Genomic DNA, 19,654 nt, shown 5'->3' with positions numbered 1-19,654 from the left:
AAGGACTTTTTGCCAGGGCACTGAACACATTTTTTTAAAGAATTTTTTTTAAAAAAATTAATAAATAAAGAAAACCAGGCACTTCAGAGACATTATGACTTTAGTAATCATTTTATTACACAGTTTTTAATCAACACACAAAGCCCAATAGAGCTTTCCGGTAATTAAATATACAGAGTTGTGTGTGTATGTGTGCGCGCACACGTGTGTGTGTGTGTGTGTGTGTGTGTGTGTGTGCATGTGTGTGTGTGTGTAGATGGTCCTCAGGGGGGGGTGAAGGGGGCAGGGACAGGGCAATGGTAGGGGGCTAGCGTGCACCCCCACAGCCGCATGTTAGCATCTAAATAAAAAAGAAAGAAAAAAAAAAAAGAAAAGAAAAAAACACAACCTACGGCCCAAGAGCCAACCAGAAAACACAAATACTCAACTAAAGGGCTTAAATAAACTGGTCCATATCTTGCGTGTGTGGGTGCGAAGGTGTAAGAGTAGGTGTGTGCACGTCAGAGAGAGGGAGAGAGAATATGTGTGCGTGTGCGAGAGAGAGAGAGAGAGAGAGAGAGAGAGAGAGAGAGAGAGAGAGAGAGAGAGAGAGAGAGAGAGAGAGAGAGAGAGAGAGATGGGGGGGAATGTTGGACAGGGCTGAGTGGGGTAGAGAAGAGACATGGTTATGGCGAATGGAAAACAAATATTTATATATTTATAGAATTCAAGTCCTTTAGAATGATCCAAAAGATCAACTGTCTTTATTCCCCCTTAAAAAGGTCTGCTATGATTTTATTTAAAAGAATTCCTTTAAGATTTTGTACAAAATACAAGCCAGCATACCCCCTCCACTGACCCAAGTAAGAGGAAGAAATAAAAAAGGGTAAACTGGGGGGGGGCGGGGACAGAAAAACACCCATCCAAGCCTCAAATACAAGCCTGGGTAGTGGAAAGGATGAGAACATGAAGGTCCATAATAATGATGGGTATGCCCAGTCCCCCCACCCGACACCACCCCCGATCCAAACCTCCTCAACTCCTCTGACCGGCGACCCCAGCAAACTGTTTTCTTGTATTCATTAAATTTGAGTGAACTTGCCTTTCGGAATTACGAAAGAACAAGGAATGCTTGCGGAACAAAAGTCGCAATGCTGCGGCAGCTAAACTGGACAACCCCCCGATTCACAGTAGCAGGCGGGGGGGCGTTTGGCCGCATTGGCGACGGAGAGAGGCAGGAGCAAGACATGGAGCGTGTGTCTCAAGGAGGTGAAAGAGAAGGATGGAGGGATGACCGATGGCAAGGAGGAAGAGACGTGGACAGAGGAGGACGAGAGAGAGAGAGAGGAGAGGAAGAATTGGGGTCTTATGGGAGGGGCAGAGAGAGTATGTACACACCATGTCTGCTGGGCAAGGGAGGGAGGGTTGTGGCGACTAGGAGGGGGGAAGGGGGTGGCAAGGAGCTAAACACTCCAATGGAATTTGAGACCTGTTTTTAGTTTGCTTTTGTTTTTTTCTCTTTTGCTTAAACTTGAGTAGTCGCCGTAAAAACGGAGACAGAGAGGTGGCGTGGGCTGTTTTGTTTTTGTTGTTTTTTTTCATCTGTTTGTTTTTCCCGCCGTAAATCCAAGGCTCCGGAACTACATTGCATACTTTTGTGTCCATTCCCGAGCTATTCTGTTGTACCTGTGGAAAAAGAGAAGGAATTTCAGCAGAATGTCAGCAATTGATACATAACTATGCATGTTCAACATATGAATATTGCAATGTTGAGCCCTGCAAAATACAGTATAGCAAACTTCAATAAATATTAATTTACCAAATATTTTTTTCCTTCTGCATATGCAATACCTCGCCACAATGGTGAATTGGCATTAAGCGTCAGGGGTATGCATGACTGAAAGTGATGTCACATTCAGCAACGTCATAGCTTACGGCTCAATTCCCTTTTTTTAAAGGCCATGTACCCTATATTGAACCAAAAATAAAATCCACTGCTACATACACACAGTGGAGAACAAATGGACTCACACATGCCTCCACTTGCACAGTAGATTAGGCTCAGAGTAGTTTGGTACAATAGATTGATATTACCACAACATATCAACTACCTGTAACTACATGCCAGGAGAGAGGTCTTCGATCCCTTAACTTGTGAACAGCAAGTTTCCTCTCACATCAAGTTAAAGTTTTTTTGTTTGTTTTTGTAAACCTGCCTTTACAATAAAATCACTGACCCTGGCAACTTTTCTTATCATTCATCTGGATAAGCACAATGCAACAGCAACATGAAGAGACCCATCCTGAAAAGCACCTAAACAAGACACTCATTTCCACTACTTGATATTTTACTCAAGCTCACAGGCTAATTACAAAACACTGGTCCTCCTTGCAAATAAGGGTAATGGCAAGGGACCAAAAGAAGACCTTGGGTGCATTCCAATATGCAGACTTCCGTCCTCCCTTGCTTGCTTGTGACCTCATGATGACGTCACCGATGTCAGAAAATTTAGCAAAAGCACAGTTCTAATGTCATTTTCCCATTTGCAATCGAGATGGTGAATGAAAAACAGTCGACCAAAAAGTTGTTGTGGCTGTGCAGACAGCGGGGAAACTTAATTTTTTTCTCCCCTGAGGCGGGGCTAGGAGGCAGGGCGAGGCCACAAGCACGAGTAGAGGACGGGAGACCGCATATTGGAATGTACCAATAGTTGATGCTCAAAGCATGTACCGTTTTAAATCTAATATTGTTTGACTATTCCACGTTATAACTATATAACCTTCCCAGTCCCCTCAGGAATCTGAATTTATAAGCCCTTCAGGGCCAAAAAAATCTTTGGGGGCTTGCGAGCTTGACATCCAGTGAACCGTTTGCAGTATTGCAGACATTGATTGGTGAGACTCTCCGTTTTGACATTTTGGAAAATGCATTTAACACTTAGAAACAAGGAGGCCTATGCAGATATCAGGAGTGAGAGAATGAAATCTGAGAACTTACTTTTCCCTGTCAGTCTTGTAGATGCGAGCAATCTCAGGTACAAGGGGGTCATCTGGGTTTGGGTCGCACAGCAGAGAGCAGATTGACAGGAGAACTGGAGGAGAGCAAGAGATATTCATTTGTTACCATTACGACTCACAAACCACTTCAATTTCCACTCACAAACCAGTGCAACAACAAAAAGCAACAAAATTATGTTTTTTCTCAGTTGAATTGTATTTTTTGTTTGTCCAGCGTTTTCCTCTTTGGTTTGGGGCACTTGCATGTCTTTATGTCTGATATTTTGTACTCATAGCGCATTGACGGGTGTTTTGGGAGGGTACTAATTTGTATTGATACTATAACATTCCTCTTTAAAAAAAAATTAAAAAAAAGCAAAAAAAGCAAAAAAAAAAAAAAGCAAAAAGCAACAAAATACCTGTGAATTTAGAAAGGAACATTCAGCATTCTAGAAAAGAGAACTGGGAATACCCACACCAGACTACTTTGCTGCCTTTGCAAACCACTCTGAAATGATTACTACACACTACACGTTTCTTTCTGTTCCTCATTAGTGTTTTACTATGGGCGTTGATTAAACATGACTAGCTCTTAGCTGCAGCCATCTGTATACAGGTGGAGCTAAACAAAATCATTATCTTCATACATCATACATTAGGTGCACCTGTCAACTGGTCAAAAATGGGTAGACTTGGCCGCTAACCAGCCAGTTTTCACTTCTCACCAGACAGGTAACTTATTCTAAGGCAGGGGTCCCCAACCTTTTTGCGTCGGAGGGCTACCAAGGGCTACCCGAGGGCTAGTTATGGCTACCCGCGAGCTAGTTTGTTCAAAATCCTCTACGTCTTGACATTCTTCTGAAAGTGAAAAGTGAAAGCCCATTGGGAAACTCCAACTCCCATTGTCATTGTGACACAGCACGCCACAGCACACAAGTGAACACTGCACACAACGAAATTGCATTTATGCCTCACCCGTGCAAGGGGGCAGCCCTCAGTGGCGCCCCATGGGGAGCAGTGCGGTGGGACGGTGGGATGCTCAGGGTACCTCAGTCATGGAGGAGGATGGGGGAGAGCACTGGTTGATTACTCCCCCCACCAACCTGGCGGGTCGGGAGTCGAACCGGCAACCTCTGGGATGCAAGTCTGACGCCCTAACCGCTCACCCATGACTGCCCTAGTCTAGAAATCACACTATGATTGAATGATTATTTGCTGATAGGTTATAAAGAAGTATTCTTTATAGGTTATAAAGAAATAATCTCATGTTTAAATGAAGAAAAACCTCAAGTGTGACTAAAATCTTGCAGTCATCCCTGTTTATTAACATCCTTGGTGGGCACCTCAGAAGCTCTTGGAGGGCTACCTGGCACCCGCGGGCACCACGTTGGTGACACCTGTTCTAAGGTATGACATATGTGTAGCCTATATCCTGTTTCTGCAACCCGTGTTATATTTAGGTTCAAGAAAGATCATTCAGATTCCATTTGTCTGATATACATGGGTTTACCGTGTTTATAAACAGGATGTGAGGATGGGAAAGACATTGACAGTCAACCACGTGAGCTAATTCTTTGATCAACAGTGATTTCCAACAATCAGAGCCAGGAGAAATTTAGAACCCATGTATACTGAAGCACTTTCATTTAACACACTTTTCATAGCACAGATCTTCTACCAACCACTAGCCACTGTGGCTGGTGAGCAAAAAGTTAAATGTCAAGCCCTGATTAGGTGCAGGTCTAGGCGATATGACGATGTATATCGTTGCCATGATACAAACGTGTCTCTTGTGCCCTTTGTCCTCTATCGTGATAAACTTATTGTATTCATTATAAAAGCTAATATATAATTTGATAAAATGTAAAAACATGGTTGTGGCACTATGCAAACCACGTTCAAATAATTAACAAGCAGAATAAAAATATTAGTTTTTTAAAAATGTGGTTTTGCAACACAACACAATAAAGAGAAAGTAAAGACAATAAGTGAGAACATGTGTAATTGTGTTATTATATTGTGATGTGTATAGTAGTTATTGTAATAAAGTAATCAATATCATGTTTTTTTTTTTTGTTTTTTTTTTACATCGCCCAGCACTAATTTAGTGTGAAATACAACTTTCATTAGCGTTAAAAAGAATATCATGATGCCGTCTTAAAATCCAGGTGGAATTTGCATTTGCGTACTGCAACAATTCAGATTTGTGGCTTGTACAGGTTAAAAGAACCACATTTTTGATTTTCTGACGTGCTTAGGGTAAAAAAACCCTGATTGATAAAAATAAATAAATGATTGATCACTTATCAGGGCTCTTAATGGACTGCAGTAATTCCAAGAGAAAACACAAAACTAGTAGCAGATATCTGTGAGACAAGACCTCTGATTGCACTACAGCTTTCAAAGCAGTCCTGCCCCTGAACACTGCGCACAACTTGCAGCCCTATGATCCTGAGCGTTATCAGTGATGTAATGCAGTAACCTATGACACTAAGACACGATGAGTCAACCAGCCCATCACCTAAATGGTCATAAATGGACAAGAAATGCTGGGAAACGGTAAACAGCCAGTAAAGAAATACTTTTGAGAAACACAGTTTCCAGGCTATTGATTTTTTTGTACAAAACAAAGGAATGCTAACAAAGCTGTGCCACACAAAAAAAAAAACCCTAACCCTAACCTGTCGGGGTTAGGAGAAAATAAATCTTTGACATTGAAAAAAACTCTTGAGAAAACATAAGTTTAAACACAAAACTGTGGGAACATATGGAAAGCACCTCAGCAGATTACTTTTTAATTAATGTATTTTTTGGGCAAATTCTGTGAAACTGCCACACTGACTGTATACGTCATTTCCAAGTTGTGTTGAGCAAAAATCATTCATTCATTAGGGGTGAATTTACAATTTTCTTTTTGATTACCAATAGGGATGCAAATTATCGATTAATTCATTAATCATTAGTTTTTTCTTTATCGATCGACTTACGATTAATTGATAAGCAGCATTTTCCCTCCAAAATCTCAATGTTTCTCGGAAAATATCCTACTAAATCTAAATAATTGAGATATAATACCACATTTAAAATAATTCTATTGCAATTCTAAAATCCAAAAGGTGATTTAAATATTCCCACTATTCACCCCTCTTCAAATGGCCATTTCACCCGGGTCTCTTGCCAGTTGAATTGTCGATTAATGTTTTTTAATCGATTAACGCATTGATCAATTAAAGTCGATTAATCGTTTGCATCCCCAATTGCCAATAAGGTAATAATTGCTATAGTTGTAAGAAAGACCTAACAGGTCCCTGATTTTGCTTAACACAAATCATCTTAGTCACTTACATAGACCGTCATTAGGCATGCATTACTGAACAACACGTGAGCCCGGTTCTGAAGTGTTACACCAAGTTTTTGTAACCAAGCATTTCAATTTCAATACTCTCAGGAGGGAGTGTCCTCATAACCCAACACTACATGCCAGTGATACAATCCCCAACTCCAAAAAAATTCAGCACTTGGACATTTGACCGGGTATTTGATCTACTCCCCTTATACAAAGCATCCAAAAGACTTCAAAATGGTATCCTTGCACAGTTTAAACAGATAGAGGTGGAAGAATGAATAATATATATATTTTTAAATCGCATTTTTGAAATTAGTTTTTCCCCCAATTAATTAAAACTTTGTAACATAACATTCTGTGCCTACAAGACTGCAGCAAATCCAAAAATTACAGATGACCACAGCATTAATTTAATTCCCATAATTGCTCTGGAGGAGTACATGAGAATAACATAAGGAGTAGAGTTGGGTGTAGAATGCTGAAAGAGCATTTCATCACTGCTTAACCATTCATCTGGCCCAGGATCAAACAGATTGCACTTGCTGCATTCTTCAGAACAACCAGTAATACATGTTTGCCACTACCGCTCATACTTGCAAAAACAGCACGAAAGTTTGCGTGTATGTGTGTGATGTGTGCATATACATACACTACAATACATTCAACCCTGTTCTGACTTCAGAGGGCCAAGGTGTGTGCATATTTATGCATGGGAACATCTACACGTCTCAGTGTGTGCACGTGTGTATGTGTGCACCCAAAAGAGTGTGCTTGCTGTACCTTTGGAGATGGTGAGGGCGGGGGACCACTGCGACCTCAGTATGTCGAGACAGATGCTTCCGTTGCTGTTGATATTCGGGTGGTAGATTCTTGTGGTGAATGCAACCTGCAGAGTGTCGGATTGAAGAACAACATGTGGTGAAAAGAGAAGAAAAAGGCAAAAGGAAAGAAAGACAAGATTGTCAGTGACAGCTGCTGAGTGACAACCACTCAAGGTACTTGATAGACAACTCTGCATAAACCAATGGCGAGCTGTCCTCTTGCAATAGGACATGCATATTGTATGCAAATGATCCGCTCAGATGTCGTACAGCCGCCATATCCTCTTTTAAAAATGACACCTGTCCATTACATCAGTGCTGAGGTCTTGGCAGACACAGACATGCTTGACTTTAGAGGAGGGAATCATAATGAGAACTTTGGAAAGTGGACTTGGTGACAGGTGTCCTTCATGCTAGAGAATCACGTCCATTCATCACTTAGTTACACATAGACGACACCTTTGAGCAACAACTTACTTTGAAAGCAGTTACTGTAAAATCAGGGGTGTCAAACTCATTTTGGTTCAGGGGCCAAATACAAGCAATTTGATCTTAAGTGGGCCGGACCAGTACAATAACAGCGAACCATTGTAAGTTTCTTCATAGAGGAATATCATTGCTAGTCAATCATCTTGAGGTGGATGACAGTGAGTAGGCCATCAGGAGCATGGACTGTAAATGGCGTGCAAAAAGGCAAATTTGTTCAAGTATTGAAAACCATTCATCTCAGACACCTGCAGCAACTTTGTAATGGACTAGATATCTACTTTCTTAATTATTTCTTTCTCTGCAAGTCTCGGTTGCCGGACTGAACCCTCAGGCAGGCCACATCTGGCCCACGGGCCTTTTTTTGGACACCTCTGCTGTAAAGCCTCAGCAGGGGCGGGAAAAAAACCCAGAAACACGCTGGAAGACCACACTGCCCATGTCATACAGAAAGAGAGAGAGAGAGAGAGAGAGAGAGAGAGAGAGAGAGAGAGAGAGAGAGAGAGAGAGAGAGAGAGAGAGAGAGAGAGAGAGAGAGAGAGAGAGAGAGAGAGAGAGAGAGAGAGAGAGAGAGAGAGAGAGATTTTGTCTCCTCAGGCCTGATGCTTCCCACAGCACAAGCGGTGTTTTTGTCAGGATGTGATGTTTGTTGTGCGTTTGGATGAATCACATGTCCAGGGCTTAGATGTGATTTAGGGTTGCATAAGGTACATGGGCCCACAAGTGACATCATTTAACCCACTAATGATTGGACTGGACCATGCACGGCATCAACTAGGATTCCCCACATTGGCCTTCTGGCAGCAAAATAAGCAGACAAACACCTGGAGAGTATTCCAAGAACCTGGCTCAGCAATATCCCAGGTTAAGCTAACTTTGAGGCAGTGGTGAAGAACCTAATAGAAGTGCTCAAATTCTTAGAGAAATTACATCCTTTGGCTATCTATTAGCAGGTTTACCACTTCTTGTGGGTAAACTTAGCCAGGCTGATCACTTAACCATGTTCTTGGAATACCCCCTGGCTTCAACAAGTACACTACAATCCTCAAGGTTCCTAGTTCCTCACCTTTGGCGGTTTGAAGGGGTAATCTGTGGGGAAGTGGATAGTAAGGAAAAACACTCCACCCTGGTAAGGACTGTCGTTCTGTTCAGAGGACAAAGACAAGGTTATTTCCTCTCCACACAGAGAGAGCAATAACAAAATATTTTGAAGCTGAGAATAAGGGCATCAACAAAGCATACTTACTGGTCCCATTATTGTCGCCTGCCAATGAAACACTAGTGGAAGAAAGAGAACATTTCAAAGTCAGTTTGTTTCCAAAAATGTCTGACCCGTAACCTTTCACAAATGTGTTTTTTCAATCCAACACTGCCTAAGCATTACATAATGCCTAAATCAGCTATACAGCAATAAGGCTCAACTACAAGACAAAACAGATTGTAGGTCCAACTTGTGAAACTACAAACTTGCCAGGGCAGAGTTACAACACAAGTGCTTTTTCAATCAGATTCTGAAGTGAACATGCTCTGAAGCACATCATGTTGTAGCAATATAAGATGCATCCACTTGGTTTTCCAACAACAGGACGATTCTAGTAAAATAGAACGACTTCCCAATCAACCGTGTTGATGCACATTTTTCTGACTTGCCACAACATTTTAGCGCAGGGGCGGGAACCTATGGTTCGGGGGCCGTTAACGCCAGGTTCTTTTTAAAAAGAAATCTTAGAAACTACATTTGCAATGCAATTAAGTTATATTTTCAGGGGAACTCATGACGGTGGGGCCTGTTAAAAAGGTCTTCAATTTAGGCCTAAAGTGTAGGGCGAAATCCTGGTTTGTGTTCATAGTATGGCCCTTGGAGGACTTAATAAGGACTTGAAGTGCCCCCTCCATTGAAACGCTCCCCACGCCCGTTTCAGCGGAATGGAACGCAGTAAAGAAAGAATATCTGCACTGCACTAGGCTTCACCAGGTGTTCAAGCAAATGTCCGAACTCTCGACCCAGTCGTAGCTTCTGCACCCGAGTGGCTTTTCTATAACGCATAACCCCCCCCCCCAAAAAAACTGCTTTAGAGCAGTATAACTATTTTCCATCACATATGAAAAAGGCTAGACCCAACACCCACAACTGTTGTGAGCTTATTCTATCATGAGGTTAAAAAAAATGAAAATCAAAATTGTGTTTGTCAAGAGGCACATGAATATGTGAAATTGGACCTTCCAAATATTACTAAGTCAATATAAAAACACATTTGATCTTGATGGTGGTAAATATCACTGGAAAGGTTTGTGAACATGCAACATATAGAAGGGGCTCTTCAGTCTTAGATTGCAACAGTAGGCATGTCTACACATCTACTGAGGTCAAATCAATGTTCATTTCCTATTTGGGCAATGCAATACAACCTTTGTGTCTAGTAAACAAATGGTATCCAAAATGACCTGCACATATACATGCAGTATATAGACACATATTTAGGTTCCCCCAGCTAATCAAACACAGTCACCCACATAGAACACTAGAAATTGCTTTCAGCCTTTTAGCACTGCCAGACTAGGGCACTAAAATCTTGGTATAGGCTTCCTATGCTTTTCACACGGTCAACAAAGATGTTGTTTTACAGCCATCTACAGGATGATTGGCATATTGCCCCGTGACCAATTTATGGTCATGCAAGCAGCGCTACACCTGAATAAAGATGACAGCAATCAAACTGAGAAATTTCCCCAATAGATGGGGATAGTCAACACAACATCCAGTAATGTACATCTATGCACAGTCCATACGTGGATAAAGATATGCCTGACAGAGGGCTGGAGTTGATCAAAAGTCAATTCCAAACAGGGGGATACCACCATTGCAACCCATACAGACTATAGCTGCATCCCAAAAACTGTAAATCATGCAGCATCCAAAACATTATCAGTGACCAAAAGTGTAGGATTTGTTGTCACACAGGCATAGTTCTAAATACAACAATAGGCCGTGAAGACCTTTGTCACCAGTCAGACTAAAAAGCAACACTTGTGACAACAATTACGTTTAACTCTACAATTATGTCCAAATTGGCTTGGTTGTCTACACGTTTGAGGATGCGTAGCAAAAACGGCAGATGAAAACCAGGGCAATCTGAGAACAGACGATCGATTTCGAACCGGTTGTTTGGTGTGCACTAACGAAAAGAACTACAAACAAAAGTCTTGTGGTGCGAATGGGACATTTGGTGCACACCAAATACTGCAAGTGTGAAAGCATCCTCGGATTTCCCTGTACTGCACAGGTGTTCTGATGCAAAACACATGTTGCAGGTCACTGAACCCCCAACATCCCATCCTTTTGCCATCAGGGTCCCCCCACTCACATGGGGTGTATCTCCATGACAACAGCAAAAGGGTTGGTGCTTAACGGTCTTTCCCTGCTCCTGCCCTAGTGTCTCACAGCAACAGATGAAACTCAACCCAGTGAATTTCAGTGAAGCAAGACTGCCATTCAGATTATTCATTTATTTGTTATTAATCACTGCTATATTCGTTCACTACACCCCCCCAACCCATCATAACTAATAGATGTAGTAGTGAACAAATGATTGCTTTGTTTAAAAATAATAATAAAAAACAAAGAATAAAAATAAATAACAGGTTCAGATCAACTTTGCTGATAAACATGTTTGCAATGCAAATTCACACCAGGGAAAAATATTATAAGCTTAGTTATGTTTCTGAATCAACAAAGACCTAGATGTACAAATGTCACTACCCACACAAACTCTCTGTGAATGTTAAAGAGTACATGATGTTTAGAAATACATTACTCATGCTGTGGGCCTTCAAAATACATTCTTGTTCCAAGTGTCTGTCCTTATCATACTCGGTGGAGTGTGTCCCATGGCTATAAATAGCATTTGACAATGACGTTTACAGGGGGAAATATGCATTTACTATTGCTAATAAAGTCATCAGCTTATTTTCATGAACCACTCAACCCAAATTTCAGAATGTCAAAATGCACTGTGACATTTGAACTACTGACCACGTGGGCTACACTCCTAGTCAAGCATTGCTGCTCTTTGAAAACAAACAAAAAAAAAAACAGCTGTTGTTGGTCTATCTCTGTGATAGTGTGTTGGTTTGCAAGGGCATAGTAAGCATTTACACACAATGCTATGGTTCATGATTGCACATTACTTTTGATTTCCCCATTTAGCCAGTCATAGCTCTTTGTCAAGACTCCTTGTATTGACTGGCCTGTTAATTTTGTTTAATCAACGAATCCATGCAACCCTTCATACACATAAAGCACTAAGATGGCAATCCTGACAATATGTTGGGTGCCATTTATTGATTACGCTGTAATACTCAAAAAAAGGACATTTCCCTTCAGCTGGTTGAATACTTCACTTTTAAGATTGGCAATATGCAGGAGGATGAGGTTGTTTCTCAAAATAATTGTGATGCATCAACCTGGAACTTTGTATGGAACATCTGCCCAGAAATGCTGCCGAGTCTAAATTGATCATTTAACCCATCAAACTATTTAAGACAGAAAATGATCATTTGAATTGATTGACAGTCATGGTTGACACTTACTGTCATCTCCAACTGGTCCAGCCGAACATTGGGCAGGAGGATCACGAGCCAGGTCATTCAATTCCTATAAAACAGAAGACATGTTAACCATAAAAGCCTAAATGAAAACTGGATTGAGTCAGAAAAGAATAGGGAGGACACTTCTGTTCACCCAATACCTGGGAAATCAAATACTTGTTTTACTAACACAGCATTTGGTGGACACCCCTAACCAATATAATACCTTCAGATGTACCTTTACTAGGTCGTGCACAGTTGATTTACATGAGAGGAATGTAATAACCATAGCGGCAAGGTTGGTTCTTCTAACCTTACCTACGATGAGTGCACCAAATACAACTGGCTTTACGTGGGATGTCTGTGGCAGGCCTTTACGTTTGCCTTGACAATCCATGTGGAGCCACTTATGTGTAGTATATACCGGTAAGTCAAAGTCGGCATGTCACTTATCAATCGGGCGACATCTTAATTTTACTGTAAGGATATGACATGGTTCCAGACATTGCCACATGCTTCATGAAAAAAACAAGTTATACATTTAGGCTAACCATGCTCACGAGCATGATAATGAGCTCGAGAGAACTTCACCAGACAAATGTAACGCAGTGCTTGCAAGCTCACTAGATAGATGGCTTCATTTCAGGAGCACTTGTGTCTTACTCTATCTAATAACTGAATATGGGGAGTCATCTCGTCCAGGTTTGAAGTGCTGAATGATTGTGATATCGCGCTGTGTTCTTGTTAATGGCTACGTGCTGTGATATAAGTTCACACTAACGTCACAGACGTGTGCTTACAGTTAGCTACAGATGGCTAAGATAGTCATCCCTGCCCGGTTGTTGTGTTGCTGAAAATAACCAGTAGGGCAAAATCATCGACACATCCTTCTCAAAGTATACCCGCTATTGCAGTATCTGGCGACATCTTTAATGCCGCCTCTGATTTAAGTTGTGTTTTCAACTTGAATCCCGGCATTGCCGAGTAGCCTACCACACGTTAGTTAGCCCGAAAAGCTAGCGACAGGGCCCCTGCTAGCTTACAGCTTCCTATCTAGACAAGCAGTGTAGGCATACTACCCAATTATTGTACAGTTAGCCAGAATTAGCATTAAGCTAGCATGTAAACACATTTTAAGTGTGTCATTAACGTGCTAAACATGTAGCTAGTTATTCTACCAGCCAAGTTCAACCAAAAGCTACTGGCTAGCCTTGCCCATTACCGTAAGCTAAATACCAAGCCTTAGCTGCCGAACACCAGTCGTTCACCATCAATAATCACGTTGACACTCAGTGAAACAAAATATACATAGCATCTATTCATTTTGGAAGATACATGCAATCGAACCACGTAGTGGCCTGGAGGAAATCATAAATGCCAGAGTTTGGGTACATACAGTCCAAAAGGTAGCGGGCCCATGGGTTGGACTGGAAGCATCAAACTGTATTTGGCTAAAGTTAACGTTAGCTGTTCAAGGCGCAATGCTACACTGACATCTTGCCACAGCAGTATCCGGGAATTTGCCATTAAAGACGACGGATTTGTGGAGAGGCCGCTATTTACACTGGTGGAGATATTCAGCGGCCCGGTACTACGACCCCGATTGAAATTTCAAGTGCGAAATAGCAGGCCGACGACGGCACTCGCTGACTTCCTTCTTACCTTGTGAATTCTTTTCAGAGCCATTGTTGTGCTTGTGCTGCTGTCACCGAAAACGTGTTATACTCGGTTAAAATGGCGGCTGTTCCCTATATCTGTGGATCGCTACTCACAAATGTGTCACAATCAATACCTTGGGCTATCACACAAATTAAAGCTATCTGTCCGGTGAAACCGGTCGATGTAATTTTAAGGCGAAACTGAAAGGTAGTACGGGTAGAACCGCGATCCTTCCTCCTGCAGCAGCGGCTACCAGATCACTCACTCTGCGCTGCTGTAATGAAAGTCTTCCGCCGACATGCGCATCAGCTTGCGTGATTGCGCGCCGAGTTCTTCTGTTATCCAGCCCCATAGACTACAATGCAACCGACACTGCGTAAGCGCCACAATGGAGGGTGAACGGCAATTGTAATGTGCTTTGAGCCAAAATGGCTTCATCCAAAGCGATGTGTTCCTGTTGCACTGCTCATTGTCGGGGATCGAAATGTAGCAACGATTGGTCATATTGGACACTTTGAGATAATGTTTAATACGTTTATTTTGAGGTGATGGGCACATTATATTCCTGAGATTGGACGTACGTAGCAGCTATGTCTTGTAGCGACACAGACTGGCTATCGTATCGAAATTCCTCGGAAGGGAGGAAGTTTAATAAACGCGGAGGGATATGCGTCGGCTTGTATGTATCGCGATGTTTCGCGAGATTTCACAAATGGTTGTTCAAAAATTCTATCATTCTACTCCAGAATGAACACAATGCACATATGCCTACTGGTGCGTTTGTATGAACCAGAGGGCAAATACTATAAGCCAAAGATACATACATTACGAGGCGTGGGGCCTATCATTGTTGTTGTCAAATGCTCTTAGAATTATTTTGAAGGCGACCAAGCACAAATGGTGTGAAATTTAGGCTATAGGTAGGATTAGGTCTATATTAGTCGATGCAATCAAATTCTAGGCCTATAGCAATTAATCACAGACTGTTGAGACGTCAAGATTTACATTAGTGGAATTAGAAACCATAGGTTTCTGTTTCTTCTTCTTCTTTTTATTATTGACACACACACACACACACACACACACACACACACACACACACACACACACACACACACACACACACACACACACACACACACACACTGTAGTATAAAACTGTGCATGAAGCACATAATGGCACGAACACATATAGAAATGTGCTTAACAAAACTTTTTCCAATAGTGATGTCTGCTGTCTATCCACCTGACATCAACATGGCACAACTGATGTTTCCACAGGTTTAAACAGCCTTATTTTTTGTCTATTTCAAGCAAAAACAAAGAATTCAGTCAAGTCAATCTTAATTGAACACAGAAGTCATCCAATAACTCACTAGAATTTTGAGATGTTTTGATCCTAGTTTTAGGCACACAACGAAATTGCATTTATGCCTCACCCGTGCAAGTCTGACGCCCTAACCACTTACCCATGACTGCCCTTTGGCAACCTAGCGCAAGATGACCTCACTTACATTCATTCTTAAAGGTGCACTATGTAATATTTTTTACTAGTTACCTCCGCCAAGGAGGTAATGTTTTCAGTCGCGTTGGTTTGTCTGTCTGTCTGTTTGTTTGTCAGCAGCATAACTCAAAAACTTATCAACAGATTTGGACGAAACTTTGTGGGTTTGTTGATAATGACCCTAGGAACAAGTGTCTAAATTCTGGTGGTGATCCGGATCACAAACCGGAACCAGGACTTTTCAAATGATTCTTCACCATCTAAACGCCCCCTAGTGACCAGAAATTGAATTGCGGGGACTCCACAAAAACAATGCGGAAAGACTTAAAGTGTTTATGAAACGAAAACAAACGGTCATTCCCATTAAAGCCTTGTTTTTTCTGATAGCATCGATGAGACTTTGAACCCAATCATCCTGGAGGAACTTGTGAAAATGGCAACTCAAAGTGTGAATTCTGTGAAATTTGGTGTGACTAATGAGCTGGGCTGTGACATCATAGAGGGGAGTCCCTGGTTTGCTAGTATGGCGATCTGAGAAAACAACACACATTTGATGGACCCACATCTTATAAAGGAACCAAAATTCTGATACAAACATCAGCGTGTCGAAAAACCACACATCCAACCTCATGAGAAAAAAAACAGCAGCACAAATCTATTTCAGAGGCAGTGATACATCTGCAGAAAGTGACATGTCTGACAGGCGAAGTGACGATTGTTGACATAGCCTGACAGTTCGTTTTGTTTATGGTTACGGTTGCTAAGGGCGCTTTGCCATGACCCACAGATGACATGGCGTGTGTATTTGTTGACAAATGGGGGGCATTTTGATTCAATTGCGCGATATAGTGTGATTGAAATGCATGTAGGCTACATGCAAAAATATCATCAACTAGAGAAAATACGGAGGTATTAGGCTGATGGAAATACGCCCTATATAGCCTGAGTCCTCAGCATATTTTTAGCGTTTATCATTATTATTATTTTTTGTGCTCAAAGTCACAGGCGTCGCGTGTCCCTCAGCCGGACTCTGAGGATGAGGTGTGTCCAAACGTCAGCCACACGTGCACCACAATACTAAAAACAAACAATCAACGCTTCAAAGTAGGCCTACGCTATGTGCATCTCTGTTTATTCGCTAAGCAGTACCCCAATCTGTGAGTTGGCTGTCCTCGACTGAGAGCACCACGCTGATGTGCGGATATCCTCCCAAAACCAATTTATTGACCAGTTGAATGGCAATCAATAAAAAGTGCATATTCCGAGAGCATTCGCATCGGTTTGGCATGTAATGTGCATTACCCTTTCCTGAAAACAACATACAAAGCAGATGGACAAGGTAAAACGAGTAGCCTAAAGCAGAGCAGTGCACTCACCTGTCTTCGTGCCCGAGCAGTTACAGGGGCAGTTTCAGTCTGCACGCCGGCGATGTCAATTGTTGGAACTGCTTGAGGCAATAGCATTCTCTTCAGTCCAACCATGCCCGCGACCTCCACATTTGTGGTGAAGCACAAGGGGTGGAAATGTGCACAACAGTGGAAATGAGCACAACAGTGACCACGAGCTTGCTTCAAAACCACGCATTGGATCCACAGAGCCCTAGCTTGATTTAGCCTTCTCCTTGTCGGCCACAGTTCCATCATTCTTCACAGAAGGGAACTTGTGCAAAGATATTCCTTCTGTCAAGTAGCCATTTTTGCAGCTGGCACCGTTCGGCCCTCCAGCAACACACTGCTTGACACTGCGCTTTGTTTTGGTACTAGCCGCCATTGATCTGAACAAGGTGGAATGAGGTGAACTCACCCCTTCTATGTCACGCATATCATTTGCATAAAATTTGCATGTCACCAAAAAAAACACTTTTTGGGAACGTTTTAACATGACTTTTAGGACAAAATATCACCCAGACAATATCCCATTTTATTCACAAGGCTTAGAACTTTCAGAATCTGTCCTGGAAATGGTCAAATTCCTTTACTTTGTTTTCATTTCATAAACACTTTAAGGGGGATTCACAGTAGCATCTCAACTGAGGTGCAGTACAAAAAAGTAGCCACCACGCCCCCCTGTGCAGCGATATAACAACCCCTGGCTGCGGTACACGCATGATTTTCCCAGGCTGAAATGTCCGTGAGCTGACGCTATGCTCTTGGACTGTGATTGGTCAATGTGCTTGCAGCAGTTCAGTGAGTACTTGGCCCTGATAGGTCAGTGGTGTTCTATTCTTCTACCCTACCACGGAGGTTTGAATAAGTAAGGGTTAACGTTCGGCGAGAAGGTCGCTACCGTGGAATAGCAGCACGACAGAGAGAATCTTTAGACCCCGACGCGGAGCGGAGCTGAAGTGCTGCTATTCCACAAAGCGACCGAGTCGCCGAAAGTTAACCCGCTTATTATATGGATATACTTAAATGATTCACACATGGCGGGGACATTTCTTTAGGCCTATTTAATGTTAAGTCAAATTATTGTTGCTGCGCAAAACAAAACAGTGCCGTTGTGGAACACCGCTAGGCAACAGCTAGGTAGCCAGGACAACAGGTGTTGTCTATCACAGCAGATGATTAGAGTCTTGTTGAAAAGTCGCTTTAGCAGTGAAAAGTCTTGTTGCCATTGACAGCGGTCTGTTATAGACCAACCCGTCCGTTATCGAAAAATAACAGACGTGCGAACGTTGGGGAGCCCCGTTGAAATGAATGGAGCATTCGACCGATGACGTCACACCATATAATAAGGAAAATTAAAAACACGATGCGGTTGACTTGGCAGGAAATCACTGGAGTTCCTTGAAAGAGAGAAGAGAAACAGTGTTTTCCCAAAAAATCAATTAAAAATATCAATAAAAGGCCATCATGAAAATGATATAAGTTTGTAGTGTGGTAGTAGCAAAGAAGCCTCTTTGTTCGTTTGTAGTGTGGCAGCTAGCTCCTAAAACAGGGTTCGCTAATGTCCTGTAGAGTTTGAATGGGTTTGGCTGACAGTTGCTAAGCTAGCTGTTAATATGGCCATTAGATGTATCTATTGCATTTAAAAACGGCTTTTGTTTGGCATTTTAACCACCTGAACTGTAAAACATGAATAAAGAGAGAATATTGTATGCTATCGTTCATGTCTACGCCGCAACAGTTTAAATTAGTAGCAAGAAGCATCTTTGTTAGTGGTAGAATTACGTTTCAGGTGGCTAGTCAACTAGCTTTGAGTTTGTAATAACTGATTTAGCTGGCTAGCTAGCTACTACTAGGCCCCAGGTGTGAATGGCCAGTCTATTGTCTTTTAAAACGGCGTTTGTTTGGCATTTAATCTCATGTAATACTTGACTAAAAAGAAACTGATGTTGTACCATCTAATTATGCCCCAACTTTTAGATGTAGGCCACTAGTGGAATATTACGTTTTAGATAGCCAGCTGGCTAGCTTTGTGATTCATTCTAGGGACTGGGCTCAACTGAATGAGTTAGTTCGCCCCCTGTTGTCACGGAGGTGAATTGACGTCATCGGTGTCGATGAATTCTCGGCGGGAAAAAAACACCACGCCCTTTCCTGCATTCGCACGCAGGACGACTATGAGGGAATACCCCCGCTGACAGTACGTCTATGCTTTACCCCGAAGTCTGCACAGTATGACTATGTATCACCCTTTACGGTGTAACATAGTCAAATGTATCAAGCAGCTTCCTTGGCGGAGGTCTGCGCTCTCTGAGTGCTTCTAGTTTACTTCTGTAAGTCAGTCTGCCCATTCACAAGTGTTATTACCTTTTTCACAAATACCCACCACCACCGTCAAATTCTATTAAGCCAAATTATGAATGGGAAAAATGTAGGCCTACTTTTTATACATGCAAGGAGGATCTTCTCCATGTCCACCATTTTGATAGACATTTTTAACTGCAATGTAGTGCATGTAGTGCCTTGGCAATCTCTCTCCCAAGACTTTGGGATTGCGAGCAATTTGGCCATAGACAATACATGCAGTGACATCACCGCAGAAACACGTGCATTTAAATATGACCAAATTAATTGACTTAATTAATTAACTTTGGCGTTTTTTTATGTTGAAGGACTGAGGGTTGTCTGCGTGGATATGCGCGCTGCCGAGCATCCAGAGAGCGCATCACACACACACCATATGAGCTGGACGGAGATGGATGGCGCGCGCACACGTTCCCAGGGAAACCCCAACAGCCTGTGCCGTGTCTCCACCGGATGGCGGTATGAGGCTGCCCTGTCAGCGTGTGCGTGGGAGTTCCTTCCTTCGCCATGTCAGGGTGGTGCAGGC

The 19,654-nt window shown here is 42.2% G+C and overlaps 1 protein-coding gene across 1 annotated transcript; it reads right to left on the bottom strand.

Moving 5' to 3' along the window:
* Positions 1-92: 92 nt before the first annotated feature.
* On the bottom strand, positions 93-14,189 carry ube2d2 (ubiquitin-conjugating enzyme E2D 2 (UBC4/5 homolog, yeast)). Its single transcript, XM_063188556.1, has 7 exons — positions 13,879-14,189; positions 12,220-12,283; positions 8,876-8,907; positions 8,696-8,773; positions 7,103-7,208; positions 2,978-3,071; positions 93-1,665 (listed from the first exon to the last, which is right to left on the bottom strand). Exons 1-7 carry the CDS (start codon positions 13,900-13,902, stop codon positions 1,620-1,622), a joined length of 444 nt encoding a protein of 147 aa, XP_063044626.1. The 5' UTR covers positions 13,903-14,189; the 3' UTR covers positions 93-1,619.
* Positions 14,190-19,654: the final 5,465 nt, after the last annotated feature.

This window comes from Engraulis encrasicolus, chromosome 22, assembly GCF_034702125.1.
Source record: "Engraulis encrasicolus isolate BLACKSEA-1 chromosome 22, IST_EnEncr_1.0, whole genome shotgun sequence".
NCBI classification, from domain to species: domain Eukaryota; kingdom Metazoa; phylum Chordata; class Actinopteri; order Clupeiformes; family Engraulidae; genus Engraulis; species Engraulis encrasicolus.
This window is presented reverse-complemented; position numbering and strand designations above follow the sequence as displayed.

Bases quoted from the DNA above. Each gene is read 5' to 3' on its own strand.
- ube2d2 (XM_063188556.1), bottom strand. From the start codon at position 13,902: ATGGCTCTGAAAAGAATTCACAAG. The intron at 8,908-12,219 runs GTAAGTGTCAAC...TTCTTCCACTAG, and splicing joins TGGACCAGTTGGAGATGACA to TGTTTCATTGGCAGGCGACA. The intron at 7,209-8,695 runs GTGAGGAACTAG...GACACTCTGCAG, and splicing joins ACCCCTTCAAACCGCCAAAG to GTTGCATTCACCACAAGAAT.